Source organism: Passer domesticus, chromosome 8, assembly GCF_036417665.1.
Source record: "Passer domesticus isolate bPasDom1 chromosome 8, bPasDom1.hap1, whole genome shotgun sequence".
Lineage (NCBI taxonomy): Eukaryota > Metazoa > Chordata > Aves > Passeriformes > Passeridae > Passer > Passer domesticus.
Window position 1 is genome coordinate 27,057,206 of NC_087481.1, and position 16,859 is coordinate 27,074,064.

Consider the following 16,859-nt stretch of genomic DNA (forward strand, 5'->3'; position numbering starts at 1 on the left):
CTCAGGGGGCTCTTTATGGCTGCATCACCTGCTCATCCCAGCCTGGCCTGGGCAGCCTTTGCTGAGGGAATTGCTGCCAAACAAGTGACAAAGTCACCTTTTTGGCTGAAGAAAAGCCACAAATTTGGCTGTCAAACCACCTGGGAGGTGTTCAGAAACTCCCCAAGGGCTTGGATGGGGGCTCAGTGCTGCCGAGCTCTGCCCTCTGCCCATCCAGGTGTGGTTTCACCCTTTTATCTGAGGCTGCTTGGAGCTGATCTTCCCTGCCCTGTTTTTGGGTTGCATTTTATTTCTGGAGGGGCTGAAGCAGAGCAGGAAGGAATATGGCTGAGCAGGGTTGTGGCACACAAGGATTCCAGTGGATCCTGAATGGATCCTCTTGCAGTAAGGTAGAAAAATCATAAAGAAAGTCCTCATAAAGCCAGGCTTTTTCCTAAAATCAGTGGCTGGCCTTGTCAAGCTAGCACTTTGCAAGTTCCCATGTGAAAGCAATCCTGGTGTGAGCAGTTTATTAGTATAACAATCTATTCCTGAGTGAAAAACAACCAGCACCTGTATAAACTGGTTTTACACCATGAGGTAGTTTTCATTTTTCTGTCTCTCACAAACAACTTTTCCTGCACATACACACTGAGAGTTTGAGTGACCGATCAATACAGAATAACAGCTTGTTACTCACAAATAAAGTAATTGGTAAGAAAGCTACTGACCAATTAGAGTCCCACACAAGGTCTGTAAAACTGTGTAAAAGGGAGTTATGTGACTAAAGATGGGTCTTTTTCCACCATGAAGAAAATGGAGTCTGTGTGATTTATTCCTGTAGATCCCTAGTTGGTTACCAGCTTTAGGGGTGGCTCTGCAGAGGTTTATTCCAGTGATCTCCCATCATCACCAAATCCATCCTGGCTGCTAGAAAAGAAGCAGCTTTCCATGATATCTTTTTCCTGTTCAGCCCCAGACCATGAAAGAGAAGTCTCAGGAAGACAGAGGGGAGGAAAGCAGCTGGACGTGTGCCCTGTCTAAAGGGATCCATTAATCGAGGTTTCTTTTGTATTGCAGCGTTCCCACATTCCAGAGCCTTCCCGAGGAGATCCTCAGTAAGCTTGCAGATGTCCTGGAAGAGGTAAGAACTTTGAATGTTGGGATTTCATGAGCTCAGAACCTTCTGCTGGCAATATCCAGCCTCTTCTTTTTCCCCAAAGAGCAGCTCCCCAGTTTGGCAGCCATCGAGGCCATGAGAGGAGTTGTGGGGAAAGTGGATCCAGTTTTGAATAAGGTTCATGTATTTTTTTAATTGGATTTTTATCCAATTGAGGAGTGAATCAATAATTTCCTGTGGTATCCAGAAGGAAATAAGCTTCTCCAGCCTCTGTGTGAGTGGTGGGGAGGAGGGGAATGTGAAAACCCGGTCTCATTTCAGATTTGATGGGACAGTTATGTTGGAAGGTATTTTAAAGGTGTTGTGGAGAAGGTGCTCTGGGAAGAGGTCCAGAGGTGTTGAGATGTTGGGATGGAGTTGGGCTTTGCCTGCCTGGCTTTAACTGGGGTCTCGTTAGGGTCAGGCTTTTCATAAGTCTACTCAGAACAACAAAGAAATTACCCACAAAACACCAACAAAAAACCCAATAAACCAGCCTCTGGAAAAAAGAACACACACACACAAAAAAAAAAAAAAAAACACCAAACTACAGGCACCCCCAAAATGAAAAAAAAAAAACCAAAACAAAACAAAAAAACCACCCTAATCTGCACCCTACCAAAATACCCCAAACCCGCCCAACCTTGCCCCATAAACAGATGTAGAATGGATGTAAAATATTTGGGTCATATCACAGTTTCCCCCCATATTTTATTCCCACAATGTTCCCTTCTGAGTCTGAGGAATTCAATATCCCACAAAGTCGTTAATAAACCCTTCCAAAAGGTGATTTAAATGCAGGGAATGAGTGTGTGGCAGTAATTTATTTCATTCCTGCTGGCTTTTCTTCATCCACGCCTCTCCATCAGGGAAGATGTTCCCATGGATTTGGAGGAAAAGCGCTGCTGACATGGGAGTTGATTTGAATTCCTTTTTTTCTGAGCTTTGCTGGGGTGTTGTTCCTTCTCTGCCTTTTTATTTAGTGCCCAGATAAATTCTGTGGCTCCAACAGATCAGCTGTTTGTCACCCTGAATAATTGCATATTCACAGATAAGCTTTATTCCCTTTACTGCCAGGGAATGCTCTGATTTAAGGAAAAAAAGGGTATGAATTCCCTCTGCTGTAAATTTCATCTGCCTATCTCAAAACCCCACTCCCAACCAGAATTTGCTTGGATCACATCACCAGCATTAAGCTCCTTATCAGGAGTTAAGGAGGAGAATAAAGTCCATAAAACTTTTCCAGAAACACTTAAAGTTTCATGGCAGCTGGGGAAAAAAATTCTTAATAAATATCAGTGAAGAAATGAGGCATGAAAGCAGCATTTATGGGGAATAAATCTAGATTGTTAGGGTGGATGCTCCCAGTTTTCTGTTTGGAATGAGTGTTATTTTCTCTGGGTTTGTCTTGGATTGAATAGGCTGTGTTTTGCATAAATTAAAAATAAAAAGTCACTCTCAAATCTGTATATTTAGATATAAACACCTACCTGGCTACAGCCCCCTTTTCATAGTTTATATCTGTGAAGTATTGGAAAACCACTCTGGATCATGGAATTGTTAATATTACGTGGAAAAACATGTCTGGTGACTCACACAGGGATTATCTGGGTGGCACCAACATTGCCAATAATTTCAGTCTTTATGGATAATTTCATTTAGCAAATGGAATTAAAATGCTGAAGGGAGTAGGATGGGGAGTCTGTTCCTGGCATGGCTGAGGAGTGGGATGAGCTTTTGGTGGGCATGGGCAGTGCTCAGAGATCTGGGCTGGCTTTTCCTCCTCTCCCTCTTTTTCCTTCTTCATTTTTATTTGGGTTTTGTGGCACAAAATTAGGATTTCTTTCCTGTCCTTAAGCTGCTTCACATTCTGGCACTGCTTTTCCTCTTAAAGGTTATTCCCTGTGCCATTCAAATGTAAAACTTGTAGGGTTTCCATCTCAAATCAGGTGTTCAGGTACTGATAGATGTAATGAAGGTTCCTTGACCTCTTCTCCTCTGAAGCTACTTCCAGGTAGTCATGATTTTGGAGTTTTCCATTTGATCTCACATTCTTTATTGGGCCTACAGCTGATTCTTCTAAATTTTGTTCCCCAACTCCAAATTCCTAGTCCTGTTCCAAAGAAGGATCCCTTTGCCTGGATGTCAGGGATGGAGCTGTCACCTGCCTCAATATCTGGCTGAACTCCACTGAATTGGGGTTTTCAGGGAAGGGGAAAGAAGCAGGAAATCAGAGCCAGGGGCAGCTGGAGTAACTAATCCCACACTGGTTTGTGTTGGAAGGGACACTAAGGATCATCTCATTCCACACCTGCCATGGGCAGGGACACCTTCCACTGTCCCAGGCTGCTCCAAACCCCAAAGTTCAGCCTGGCCTTGGGCACTGCCAGGGATCCAGGGGCAGCCCCAGCTGCTCTGGGCACCCTGTGCCAGGGCCTGCCCACCCTGCCAGGGAACAATTCCTTTCCAATATCCCATCCATCCCTGCCCTCTGGCAGTGGAAGCCATTCCCTGTGTCCTGTCCCTCCATCCCTTGTCCCCAGTCCCTCTCCAGCTCTCCTGGAGCCCCTTCAGGCCCTGGCAGGGGCTCTGAGCTCTCCCTGGAGCCTTCTCCTCTCCAGGTGAGCACCCCCAGCTCTCCCATCCTGGCTCCAGAGGGGCTCCAGCCCTGGAGCATCTGTGTCCTCCCCTGGATTCACTCCAGCAGCTCCAGGTGCCGTTGGTGCTCCAGACAGAATTTCAAGTTCTGTGGCTGCAGATGCACAGGAGGAGATCGAATTAAGGTCTCCTTGGCATTTTCAACCCAGGCCTCTTCATCTGCATTTCCTAATCCTGTTCCTTGGCTGCTTGGGATTTAGCCTGGTAATCCATGGAAGATGTGAGTGGAAATCTGAGCAGCTGGAGCAAGTGACAGTGACAAAGGTGCTTTGATTTGCTTACCAAACCCTGCAGATCGGTTTATTGTGCAGATAATGTCAGGTCTAAACCACGTCATGTGGATTTGCCTCCTTTGTTGTGTATCCAGAACTTGAGACAGCTTTGACATTTATGTGTGTGTATATTTATGGATTATTGCTGGATGTGCAGAAATTTAAAGTGTTTGTTCCAGGCCTGGCTGGACAGGGCTTGGAGCAGCCTGGGATAGTGGAAGGTCTCCCTGCCCATGGCACAGGGATGGATTTTAAAGTCCCTTCCAACCCAAACCCTTCCACAATTCTCTGATGATACTTTATAACACAGTGAAATATATAATATTTATATATCATAGTTGTGCATAAATAGATATTTAAATATAAGCATGGCTAATTGCCCTAAATCCAGCTGTAGAGCCCTAAATCCATCTTGATTAACTCATCCTGGGTTAACAGGAGAGCAGCCACAGCTTGGCAGTGCTGGGAATGCCACTCCCACATCTCCCAGTGTGTGTTTTGGGAGTTCTTTCACTGGAAGCATTAATATTCAGAATTTTAATTTATTTGAATGCACTACTGAGATCCAAGTGCCAGCGATGTGTTTCCTCCAGCCCCAGGCAGCCTGGCCTTGGCTCCCAGTGAATCCCTGCACAAACAACTGAGGGCAGAGGCAGAGAAATGTGCTGAACCCCACAGGCAGAGGCTGCCAGGGATGGAAACTCTTCCTGCCACTCTGGGTGCTGAAATCTGGGATTCCAGCTCCTGTCTACAGCCACTTCAGCAGCTCAGTTTGTGTGCCGAGTGTCACTTGCCAGCCTTTGTCTTGTTCCTTCCTTTCATTTTAATTCCAATGAAAGACTGAATTTCAAAAGGGACAAATGTTAAAAAAAAACCAAAACACAACCCAAAATTCTTCCTGGTTGCTTGTGGAGCTCCTGTTGTGGCTCCTGGTGGAGAGTGGGATCTTGGAGGAGATTTCAGGGCTTAATTCAGCTTTCAGGGCTGTCCTGGGCCTTCCCAAGGATCCTTCCTGTTCCATGCTGCCCAATTAGTATGGATCAGATGGCCTTGGGATGCCTCTGGTTAATTAACAGAGGCTGAACACAGCCCTGCCTTTGTGGGATTGTGTGGCAACAGTGAATAGGAGAGGGAAAATGTGCAAAATTAATTAGCTTTCCATAGAATCTGTGGGTTTTAGGCTTGTTTAGGAGTGAGGATGGCTCCTGGATAAAGGGAATCAGGTCCCTGGTCTGTCCTGCAGGCTCTGCTAGCACCAAGGCAGGCGTTGATGTGATACAGAGCCAGAAATCAGATTGGAGGGAGAACTCAAAATAAGCAGGGAAGAGTAAAAGGTTTTGGTTAAGAAAAAATATATTAATGTTGTTATTGATATTTTTTTCATCAAAGTAAGCACTCTGGGGAGTGCTCACTGGAGGAGCTGTGGGATAGGGTAATGCTGCCTGTGGGGGCATCAAATCATCTTCAGTCACGACTGACTCCATCACAAATGGACAAAATTTTGACTCGAGTTGTACTTCCATTAATTTTTCAAATGGTGCTCATGAGAGCACAGCTTTGAGTTTGCAGGTGCACCAGGAAATAAAAGCTTTTGGGGGAAGAAAAGCATTAGAAAATAAAATGCAGCTGGAGCAACTGGAGTGCAGGAATGCAATGGAGTCAGTGGCAGGAGCTGCTCTAGCTTTGGATTGGGATAAAATGTATTGTTTGGAGTCAAATTTTCCTTTTGATTTTCTTTAATGTGGGCACAGGCCACATGAAGGGAATTAAAAATAATCTCCTGCTTGTGATAGCACAGGAATGGAGTTGAGTGTTCCCTGGTTTCTGTGGGTTCTTGTCAGGACTGTGGTCATCCTGTGTGTGTTTATTGCTCATCCCCTGCTCTCCTGAAGTGGGAGAAATGGGGCAGGATTTGTGTTTTTCTTCTCCAGTTCTGCAAAACTTATTGTTAAAAGCTGATGCCAGTGGAGAAAACTTTTGGGACTCTGCTTACTTCCTAATGTCCCAATATCCCATCCATCCCTGCCCTCTGGCAGTGGAAGCCATTCCCTGTGTCCTGTCCCTCCATCCCTTGTCCCCAGTCCCTCTCCAGCTCTCCTGGAGCCCCTTCAGGCCCTGGCAGGGGCTCTGAGCTCTCCCTGGAGCCTTCTGCTCTCCAGGTGAGCACCCCCAGCTCTCCCATCCTGGCTCCAGAGGGGCTCCAGCCCTGAAGCTTCTCCAAGGCCTCCTCTGGACTCACAGCTCCACATCTCAGATCAGACACTTTACTGCAGGTGTGGTAGAAAATCTGTTGCCATTTCTTCCCATTTGATTTAACATCAAATCTCTCCTTTTTTTTCCCCCAGTAAAATCCTCGTGCTGAACTCATGGGAAGGCATTTCCTGGAGTTCCATGTTCTTGGCACATGTGGGAACTTCAAGTCTTCTCCTGGTGGGACCTGCTGGGTGTTTGTGTCAGGTGCAAGGAGCAGCTTTTGGCCTCTGCCAAACACACTTTTCAGGCAGGGAAGGGTGTTCTCTTTTTAACTGAGATTTATGAAATAAATTTAGAAACCTCTCAAGAAGCAGCTTTTGTTCAGCCTGAAAATCCCAGTGGTATCAGAGGGATCTTTTTCCAGAGCTTTCCATGCAAAGCTGGATTCCTCTGGAGACAGGGGGAGTTTATTAACATCTCATTTACCCTCAGAAATTCCCCCTGCTCTTGTCTGTGGGCTCCTTTGCTGAACCCCAAGCAGAGGAGCTGTGTTGTTGGTTTTGTTTCAAGTGTGTGTTGTAAAATCTGCTGGTCTTGAGCCAGAGCACCCCAGCTAGGGAATTGCATCTCTTCCATCTTTCCAAAGCACATGGATGCATGGAAATCTCCACGAGAATCGCAAGGACGCTCAGAAGGATGGGAGTTGTAAGATTTTCTCAGCTGGTAGAGAAGGAATTGTTCCCTGGCAGGGTGGGCAGGCCCTGGCACAGGGTGCCCAGAGCAGCTGTGGCTGCCCCTGGATCCCTGGCAGTGCCCAAGGCCAGGCTGGACAGGGCTGGGAGCAGCCTGGGACAGTGGAAGGTGTCCCTGCCGTGGCAGGGGGTGGGATGGGACGATCCTTAGTGTCCATTCCAACTCCAGCCATGTTTCCTCCAAGTGAGTTCTGTAGTTCCCTGTTTTCCAGCTCTGCCTTTCCAGCTTTTCCCCATTCTTTGGGCACCTCCTTCTCCTCAGTCAAGCTCCCAGTGGTGGGAAAAGCCACTCCAGCAGTGCCATAGTCACCAGCAGGACATGTGGCAAAGGCAGCATCAAACAAAAACCAAAAAACAAACAAACAAAAAACCAAACAACAACAACAAAAAAAACCCCAAAAAAACCTCCAAAAAAACCAACAAAAAAAACCAAAACAAAAAACTTCCCCAAATTTTCGTCATCATAGGATTTATTTTCTTTAATTTATTGTTATTATTTTTGGCATTGGTGCATTGAGTGGATGATCAGGTTTTCAGTAGTCACTGATAAAATGTAAATTTCTAAAGCTGCCCCTCTCAGGTTATGCAGGTGTTGGGATTTAAATATTCCCTGTTTCCAGTTGGATTAAACCTATCTGGGAGATTTTTTTATGCTCTCTAAGCGGATTCTCCAGCTGATCCGTCACAGATATGAAAGAAAGGAGAAAAGAAAAACAAAACATTTTTTGCTGTAATCTTAGATATTTTCCAGGGTTTCACAGATATGAAAAGGAAGGATTTAAGCAAATCTGTAATTTATTATTTGCCCTGGTGGATTTGCAGGCTCTATTAGAGACACACAGGATGGATATGGGTTTTTCATGGCACCTGGGACAACAGAGAGGTCACAGGGGAGAACTTGGGAGCTCCAAGTTGTCTCTTCCCTGATCCAGCCTTGTTCCTAATTTCCCAATAACTTTTTGTTTACTGTTCCCAGTTTCCAGAGGCCCTACAGCAACCCTGGGACAAGGAATCCATGGAATCTAATTTTCCAGGCATTTTCTTTCTTGCAAGCAGGTTGGAAGTGATGGGTTGGTGGCTGTCTTTCACTTCCTGGGTGGAGAAAATGCAATCAATTAATTCTGACTGTAATTTAATTAAAATTTGGGCACTGGGTGGGGGTTTACTGTGGTGGAGGTGGTGCAGCTCAAGCCCCTCTTCCCAAGCAGTGCTCCTGGCAGCCCAAGCTGAGCGATTTTTGGGATGGATCTCCCCATGGATGAGGCTCCTGTTTTGTGCTGAGGGCTTTGCTTTCAGTGCTGGATTCTTTCTGAGAAGCTTTGAAGGAGAGCATGTGGCTCTCTGGTCTTTTGGGCATCTCCTTCTGGGAATTCGTTCAGCAGTTTCCAAAATTCCCTAATTCTCACCCACATATCTCTGCTTAGAGCCATGTATGGGCTAATTTTGGTGGGAATGAACCCCAGAATGAAAATCCAACCTGATGCTCACTTGAAAATATTCCATGATTTCCACCCTTCAACCCTGGAGAAGTTAACACAAAGAATGCCTTTTTATCTGTAAAAAGAGGAAAAAAATACCGTCAGCAATTATATTGAGGAAAACCCAAATATTAATTACCCTGATGAGTGTTTTCCCTTTGATTCCAACATTTTCCCTGCTGATTTTTCCCATAGTGTTGCCCACAGTGACACCTGCTGGAATCTGGGACAATGTTGGCTTGCAGGTCCTCCTGAGTCTTGCCAGGGATTAATTAGGAAAAAAAATGAAGGGAACAGTTTATGAGGTCATGGAGACACCTCTGGCCACCCAAGGAATGGCCACCAGGCTTGGAATGCTGGGAATATCAGCTGGGGACCTTCCATCCATGGGATTGATCAGTTGTTCAAACCCAGCTTTAAAGCTAAGATCAAACATGAAAATGGTGAGATCCTCTTTCCATCCCCAGACCTCCTCAAAGTATGGCTGTGTCCTTTTCCAGGGAATTTATTTCCCTTGGGACATGGGATTGCTCACACTTGAGGGCTTGTGCCTCTCTGGTTTTAAACATCCCCTCAGAGGCCTTGGGGATGGATTTGAAGCTCCCCATTTTCAGGGTGGCATTTGCAGTGTTTGGGTTGTAATAATAGGAATTGAAAAGTTTCCTCTTGGTGGCAAAAGTCGTTTCTTAAATCCATGGAATGGGCTGTTGCCAGCTTTAAGCTGCTGCTGTCCCAGGATTTTCCCTGTGTGGGATGGGAGCCCATCTCCATTGGGGTCAGATCCTGTGCTTGTAAATCCAAATGGCCATTTCCCAAATTCCCAATTTCCACAGAAAGCCATGCGGAGTAGAATTCAGAGTTTAAGAAAAGCCCTGGTGAAGGAATTCTGGGATCGTTGTGTCCTTGCCTGGTAAGGAAAGGGTCAGCTGTGCTTTGTGCTAAAAACCTGACTTAGATTACATTTCCCAGCCTTGCCCTGGTTTTGGTTTATTTTTTTTTTTTTTTAATTTTTTCAAGATCTATATAAGAGATGCTCCAAAAATATCTGCTCTAAATCACAAAATAGCTGGGAAAAATCCTATATTTCTAAGTGGGGTCATTGCACGAGAGATTGCTGGAAGTGTTGCTGCTGCAGGGGCAGTTCTTGATGTTCTTCATCCTTCAGAAATCTCAGCTTTTACCAGCTTCTGAATTCAGGATGTGATTTCCTTTTTTTTTTTCCCCTCACACCTTCCTCTTTAGTTTCTACTTGTCCAAAATCCTGGAAAAAGTTGGAGGCAGTGGAAAGGTCCTGTAAAACTTTCCTCCAAGCAAAGCTGAAATAGGCTCATGCAGTTCCAGCCATGTCAATTTTAGCAGCAGAGATTCTATTAAACAGTAAAAAATACTGGTTTCTACACTTTGTGAGCAGATATTTTGCATTTCTATTGTAAAATATAGCTATTATCCCAATTTTCCAAATTCTGTTGTCAGGGAGACGGTGGCAGGCCAGGTGAGTGGCTCAAGGCAGCTTCTTTTTCATTTGGGAAAAATTGTTATTGATGTTTGAAAAGTTGAGATTTCACTTTTTCCCAGTTTACAGGCAGAGTCAAAGTTCACTTGCTGCTTTAATAAATATATTTGGGGCAGACATTTGATCTTATGGAAGTGTGATTCACTTCCAGAATTTCTTGTTGAGCAGACTGGGAATGGAGGTTGAGGTTGTGTCATGCGGGTAGATAAAATTCTGCATTTTTTGTACCTTTTGGGGAATTGATGAGAGAAATCAAGGGAAAAGGAGGATATTTTCCAGCAAGAGCCAAAATCTATGGGGATATAACAGGGAATGTGAATGGAGTGTTTAAGTCACTTGCCAAACTCAGGACTGGTTGTCACCTGCACAGAACCCTCAAAGTGGAAGCAACTGGTGAATTCAGGGGTTTAAACTGGGAAAATTACCTGTTCCAGTAAAAATCTATTGAGGATGAATAAATCCACTGCTTTTCATGATTTCCCTTCCAGTAAAGTTGGTTTCCAGTGATAATTTGAAGTGCATTTTCATATGGAGATGTAGAGTCTCCTCTTCAGTCTAGACCACAAAAAGAAAATACGTTTCATAGCAGCTGACTGGAAAGTGGCTGAATCTATTGAAGTAATGTGCATTTTTTTATTCCTCATGATCGATTCTGAAATGAGTTTGGATCCTGGTGGCAATGCAAATACCTGGGGTGAATAAGCATGCGAAATTTGGAGGAAATGAAGGAAAAGAAATGAAACAAATGTGTTGATTTAAGTTGTTTACTTCCAGTTTCATTTTGGCAAAGAACTTGATTCCCATTCTAATAACTGTGGAACAGACCTGCGGATTTAGGGAGGGCAATGGGATTTCTACACACATTCTTCCATTATGATAAGGGAAACAAAATCAGAGCTGTTTGGGAAAGGATTGAAGGGCAGCTTTTCTCGCATTTCAATGAAATTTAATTAAACCCCCATGGAATGAAGCTGCTGGTTATTGGAGACAGGTTTTGTGGTGCAGTGCCATGGTGGGGTTCTGTTTCTGGTTGGATTTCCTCTAAGTTCCTGTGTGTAATGTCCAAAGGAGGCTGAGAATGTAATGGAATTACAGAGATTTCAATCCTTCAAAAGCCTAAAATTACATTAATGTGACTGGCCCAGAGCACACCAAGTTTTAATTTTTTTAATTGTATTTTTATTTTCGCTGAATTTTACTGCTTGCTAATTTTTACTCAGGGTGGCTGATGAATTGATTCCACTCTGTTGCCTGGGGATCCTTTTTCTAATTACTGATTCTCAGCTAATTCTTCACATTTCACAGTCATTATCTGTGAATCTGGTATTATTTAAATTCCTAAGCAAAGCCTTTTGGGGTTTTGACCCCAATTTGTGGCTTGATCTGCAGCCTAATCCCACTACTGCCTTTTGCCTGACTAGTTTATCTGTTATCTCCTCTGGGAATAAATCCTTTTTTTTCCCATATCAGTTCATCTTGTTTTCCTGGAAAATCTTTTTTGCTACACTCCTCTCCCTTTTCTCCTGACCCCATGCTGCTCTCACTCTCTGTCATCTCTATGCTCTCTTAGTCCTTGAACTCTTTGAGTTCTCCCTCTTGATCTTTGCGGTTGGTCTTGACCTTTTGCCTCTGAACTTCCCAGCTTTCTCAGCATCCTCAACCTCCCCAAATTCCTGTTTCTTCTCAGCAGGCAGTCCTTAAAAAAGAGCAAAGTTTGAAGCACAACCAATCCTCACCCACACAGGCCAGCTCCTGCTCTCCAGCCAGTGCCAAGGGCATTCCAGGAATGGCAGAAGGAAAGGGCCAGGAGCTCCTCCCATCTCGTGCACCTTTCCTTTGGGAAGCTGGAACCCTGGCCAGCGTTTGCCAAACATGGTCCCTTATCCACCTTGTTGCCTTTTAATTATCCCTGAAAATTGCATTCAGCAATTGGGGTGAAGTTCAATAGAATGGAAAAGAAAGGGGATAAAATCACAGCCAAAAGGAAAATATCATGTTTTTCATGACTAGGAGATGAACCCATTGAGCTTTATCCCTGGTTCGTGCCCCTCTCCTTACTACTGCTTGGTTTAGGGGAATTCTGAGATGAGCTGTGTTTGTTCTATGGCAAACCTAATAAATCCTCTTTGATAGCTCACAAATGCTCCTAATTATCCACTGTTAATTGGCACGAGGAGAGTTTTGTGAAGGTTGGGTGTTCAGGTGTGAAGACCTTAACTTTGGTGGTGTAAAAGGAAACCAAACTGCTCAGCTGTGTGCTCTGGGTCATGGAAGTGCCAGAGATGTGGAGCTGCTGCTTCTTTCCATGAGAGAGGTCAACCTTCAGGCAGCTTCTGAATTATGACAACAGTACTGTCTTTTTTACAGCTCAATGCAAAAGACTTGAATTCCTGGTGGGAATTCAGCCTGGCTTTCAGGAACAGCAATTTCACCTAAGGAGTTGTCAGAGTTGGAAAAATCACAGTTTGGAGATGGCCCTTTGCTCTAAATTGGAATGTGTTGAGTTTCTCTCTTCCACAGTTCCCATTTGTATAACTTTATTCCCTTCTCCTGTCTTGTCCCAGCAGCTCAGCTGGGAGAGGGCTGAGTCCAGTTCAGTTTGGGGAAGTTTTTTTGCCTTTGAGACACTGAAATGGGAGGAGGTTTTGAGAAAAAGGAAGAGCAGGAGGGTGCCAGCCATATCTCCTTCCCTCTTGCTCACTTTAAGCACACCGCAAGGAAGAGCAGTGCCAAGCACCAAAAGAAACAACCAGAAATTAAAGCAATCATTTAACCAAAGATCTTCAAATTAGGAACATTTCTCACATCTTTGCACTTCAGGAACAGCAGGGCCCTGTTGTTTATCCCCTTTGGTTTATCCATTTCAGTGTGCATCCCACAGATTAAGTAGAGGCTGTACTTGCTTTTGCTTCAATGAAATAGTTGTTAAATATCCTTTTTTTACTGTCCCCATACATCCTTTTAGATTCCTTTTTCCTGGAGCAATTCCTGCTCCTGAGTCCTCAGCAGCACAGATTATATCTTGATATAACACAGATTTTATCTTGTTGAGGACAGATGAACTCATTGTGGGGAGTCATCTCTTAAATCATATTTTAGTTTTGTGCAGTTACTCTTGGACCGGGGAGTTGGATCAATAATCCTCATGTGTCACAACTGTGCCCAACCCTAGAATTCCAGGATTTGTATTATTCCAGAAGCTGAGCTGTGTCCACACACAAACAACCCCTTAGGAGGTGTATTAAGAGCCTTGCTCAGAAATGGTTTTGCAGAAATTGGAAGCAGCCCATAGAGGCAGAAGGCTGGAAAATTGGAGAGGACAGCCAGAATGTCCAGCTCATTCCCAGGAGTGTTTTCCTCAGTGCTGTCACAGCCCATTAAGGAGCCACAGTGAATCAGTGCAGAGGAAAGGTTTCCCAAAAGGATTAGACAGGGAGACAGGCTCCTGTCACTGTCACAGCGCAGCTTTTGCCCTAAAATACACACTCAGAGTGCTGATGGGATATCAAAGAGCTATATCTTTAAGGAGGAAGAGTAAGTTTGTAATGCATCAATATGAAAAACAAAAACAGTGCTGCAGGACGTTGCAGGTCAGTTAAGAGCCAGCTGACTGAAAATTACAGGATCATGGAATGGTTTGGGTAGGAAGGGACCTTAAAGCCTATCCTGTTCCACATCTTCCACTGTCCCAGGCTGCTCCAAGCCTCAATGTCCAGCCTGGCCTTGGGCACTGCCAGGGATCCAGGGGCAGCCGCAGCTGCTCTGGGCACCCTGTGCCAGGGCCTGCCCACCCTGCCAGGGAACAATTCCTAATTCCCAATATCCCATCTAACCCTGCCCTCTGGCAGTGGGAAGCCATTCCCTGTGTCCTGTCCCTCCATCCTTTGGAAACAGTCTCTCTCCATCTTTCTTGTAGGCTCCCTTCAGGTCCCAGAAGGTCACAATGAGGTCCCCTCCCTCATTTCCTTTCTAAATTCTGTGTTCCATAATTATCATGGAACTAAGGGCATGGTTAACCCTCTCTTCCCCTCATCATTGCATCTTCCTCATGTTTTAATTTCCCACTCGTTGCTTTCTAGTTAAGCTGCTGCTTGGGTCTTGAGATGTCTTAATTGTCAAAAATCAGGGGTAAAAGAGGAGAGGACCACAAAAACATAATCCTCCCCTCTGGCTATTTCAAGCAACAACATTTTTAGATAATCCCTGGGAGTAGGACATGCTGTAAAACCAGGAAACAAATCTGTGTGATTCTTAAGGAGTTTGGTAGAGAAGACTCATATTTACCTGCTTGGTTTTCCAGCATTTTCAGCAAATAAATATATTTTTTCCATTTTATTTTGTTTTGCATACCTGTTGTCATTTTAGGACGTTTAAGGCAGCAAATCCTTAACAGGAAAAATCTTATAAAAGCTGCTTCTGTTGGAGTTTTGCTGACAGTTCTGTGAATATTTTTTTAAAGCGCCAGCAAAACAACATATTTAGGTTATTTTTATTTTATTTTAAAAAGACCCTGGATGCAATGGGTGGGACATGGAGAACTGTCATCAACCCTGTGTTGCTGTCACTGGTTTTTGTGGTGTAAACCCAGCTCCAGCTTTGAAGTCCTTGTTTCAAAGCCACCTTTGTGCCTCTGCTCCCCTGAGGGGACCTTTGGCGCCATGGAGCATTCCAAACGTCCCATTTCCCACCTTTTCCCAAACATTCTCAGCATAAACACAGCAGTCAGAGGTATCCAGGAGGTGGAAAAATGAGCTTTTCTCAAGTTTAACTGTTGGGTTAAACCTCAGGGAGAAATCTCCAGAGTGGAGGTTTCTCCCTGAGGCCTGATCCAGCTCAGACATCTCATTTTTAGTCAAGGATTCCTCACAAGGCCTGGGCAGACTCTCAAACATCTCAATTTTAGTCAAGATTTCTCCATGAGGGCTAATTGAGCTTTTTCCGTGAAGCCTGGTCAAGGTTTCTCCATGCAACCTGGTCAGCTCTCAAACATTTAGTTTTTAGTTGAGGGTTCTCCACAAGGCCTGGGTGGGATCTCAAACATTTTGTTTTCAGCTGAGGTTTCTCCATGAGGCTTAATTGATATTTAGTCTGTGAAGCCTGGTTGAGCTCTCAAGCATCTAATTTTTAGTCGTGGTTTCTCCATGAGGCCTGCTCAGGCTCTCAGACATCTCATTTTTGGTGGTATTTGGGAGCAGAAGCTTCAGTTGAAGCTTGTGACTGATGAACCTAACTCAGTGGGCCAAAGTCCTCAGCCAGATTTGAAGGTCTGAAGTTGCAAAGGTTTTTGTGTGGAGGGTGAGATGTGCCCTGGTGTGTTGGGGACAAAGAAATTAATCACACATTTAAGTGTTCTGAGATGGATGGATTGGGCTGGGTCTCTGAAATATGGTTTGTACATTGCTTTGGGTCCTGTATCTGTGGGCGATTTTCATCCTGGGGAGCGCTGGGAGTCAAAAAATGAATTTATTGACAAAATTTGGTGCTGTTGGGCCCCACTGTTCCTAATTTTGTCCATTTTAAATGTAAGTTGGTCTCGTGAAAATCTGGTCACTCCTGAAGAGAACTTGCATTGGGTATTTCTGCACTCAAAAAAATGTCCATATTCACTCATTGACATTCTGCACAGGATGAGGGATTTCATTAAATGAGATAGTTGCCTCTTTTAGAGCATAATCTGACTCAATCATGAGATTGGTAGTTCTGCTGTGGGGTACCTGGAGCAGGTCATGGAGACCTATCCATGTCTCATCCTCTCAAACCTGCTGAGTGAGCATTCCTCCCCCCATCCCCCTCTTTGGTGCTGGGATTTTTTGCTCATTTTAAGTAAAACTGACAATAGGAGTAAGGGGAATAAAAAACTCTGGTGTTTTTATAGAAGCTGTTCTTACTGGACAAACAGAAATCTTCTTGGGAGGCACTTGATGGAGGATTTAAAAAAGGGAGGAAGAGCTTCACTTTTGTTCATTTAGATTGGAAATGCTGTTTTGTGAAAGATTCCAGCTTCTCTGCTTGCTGAGGGACAGGATGGGAGGAAACAGCCTCAAGCTGGGCCAGGGGAGGCTCAGCTTGGACAGCAGCAGGAATTTCTGCATGGAAAGGGTGCTCAGGCCGTGGCAGGGGCTGCCCAGGGAGCTTTGGAGGTGTCCCAGGAGGGCACACTGGATGTGGCACTCAGTGCTCTGGGCTGGTGACAAGGTAGGAATGAGTGACAAGGTGGGCTCCATGGTCTTGGGAGGTCTTTTCCAACCTCAGTCATCCTGGAATTCTGTAATTTTTGCCAAAATGCTTCTTCAAAGACCTTTGATGGTACCAGAGTTACATGAGGAGGTATTGCTGCCTCTCAAGTGGGGCTAAAAGCAAGAGCCTTGTCTTTATTTCCACTTCCGCGTACCCTGAATGAGCGCTTGGGCACTTTGCCTGCCCAGGGTGGTGCTCTCACACTGGGCAGGTAGCAAGAATTCCATTAGAAGGGTGAAGCACACGGGTGAGCTGATTTGTGATAGAAAACAAGGATTTAAGTGCAGGAGGGCTGCTAAAGAATGGGAGGGATGGGTTGATTCAAGCACAAAAAATTGCAGGTGGAATTAGCTGTGAAAGAAATGGCTTGGAATACATAAACATGAGGATGTGGGTGGCAGGACGGGCATGGAAAAAGGCACCAGTGAGGGGCAGGTCAAGCAAAATGAAAGCTCTGAGCACTCAAGGAAGGACTAGAGGAATGTGATTGGAATATTGGAAGAACTTGGTGGTGATTAGAGTTCAGTTTAAAAAAGAAGAGACAAAATATGCTGAAGTGAGAGGCAGCTTTAGGTACTTGAAGCTCAAATTTGTGTTCCTTCCGTTCCTTTGGCTGAG

At 44.7% G+C, this 16,859-nt stretch overlaps 1 protein-coding gene across 12 annotated transcripts in view; it reads left to right on the plus strand.

The window, feature by feature from the left end:
* PRKG1 (protein kinase cGMP-dependent 1) overlaps positions 1 to 16,859 on the plus strand; it is a 368,725-nt gene that overhangs the window by 263,744 nt on the left and 88,122 nt on the right. For all 12 annotated transcript variants that reach the window (XM_064429924.1, XM_064429923.1, XM_064429930.1 and 9 more), the window contains one exon: positions 1,060 to 1,123. In XM_064429924.1, coding sequence (XP_064285994.1) covers positions 1,060 to 1,123 — 64 coding nt within the window. The remainder of the gene's footprint in view (positions 1 to 1,059; positions 1,124 to 16,859) is intronic.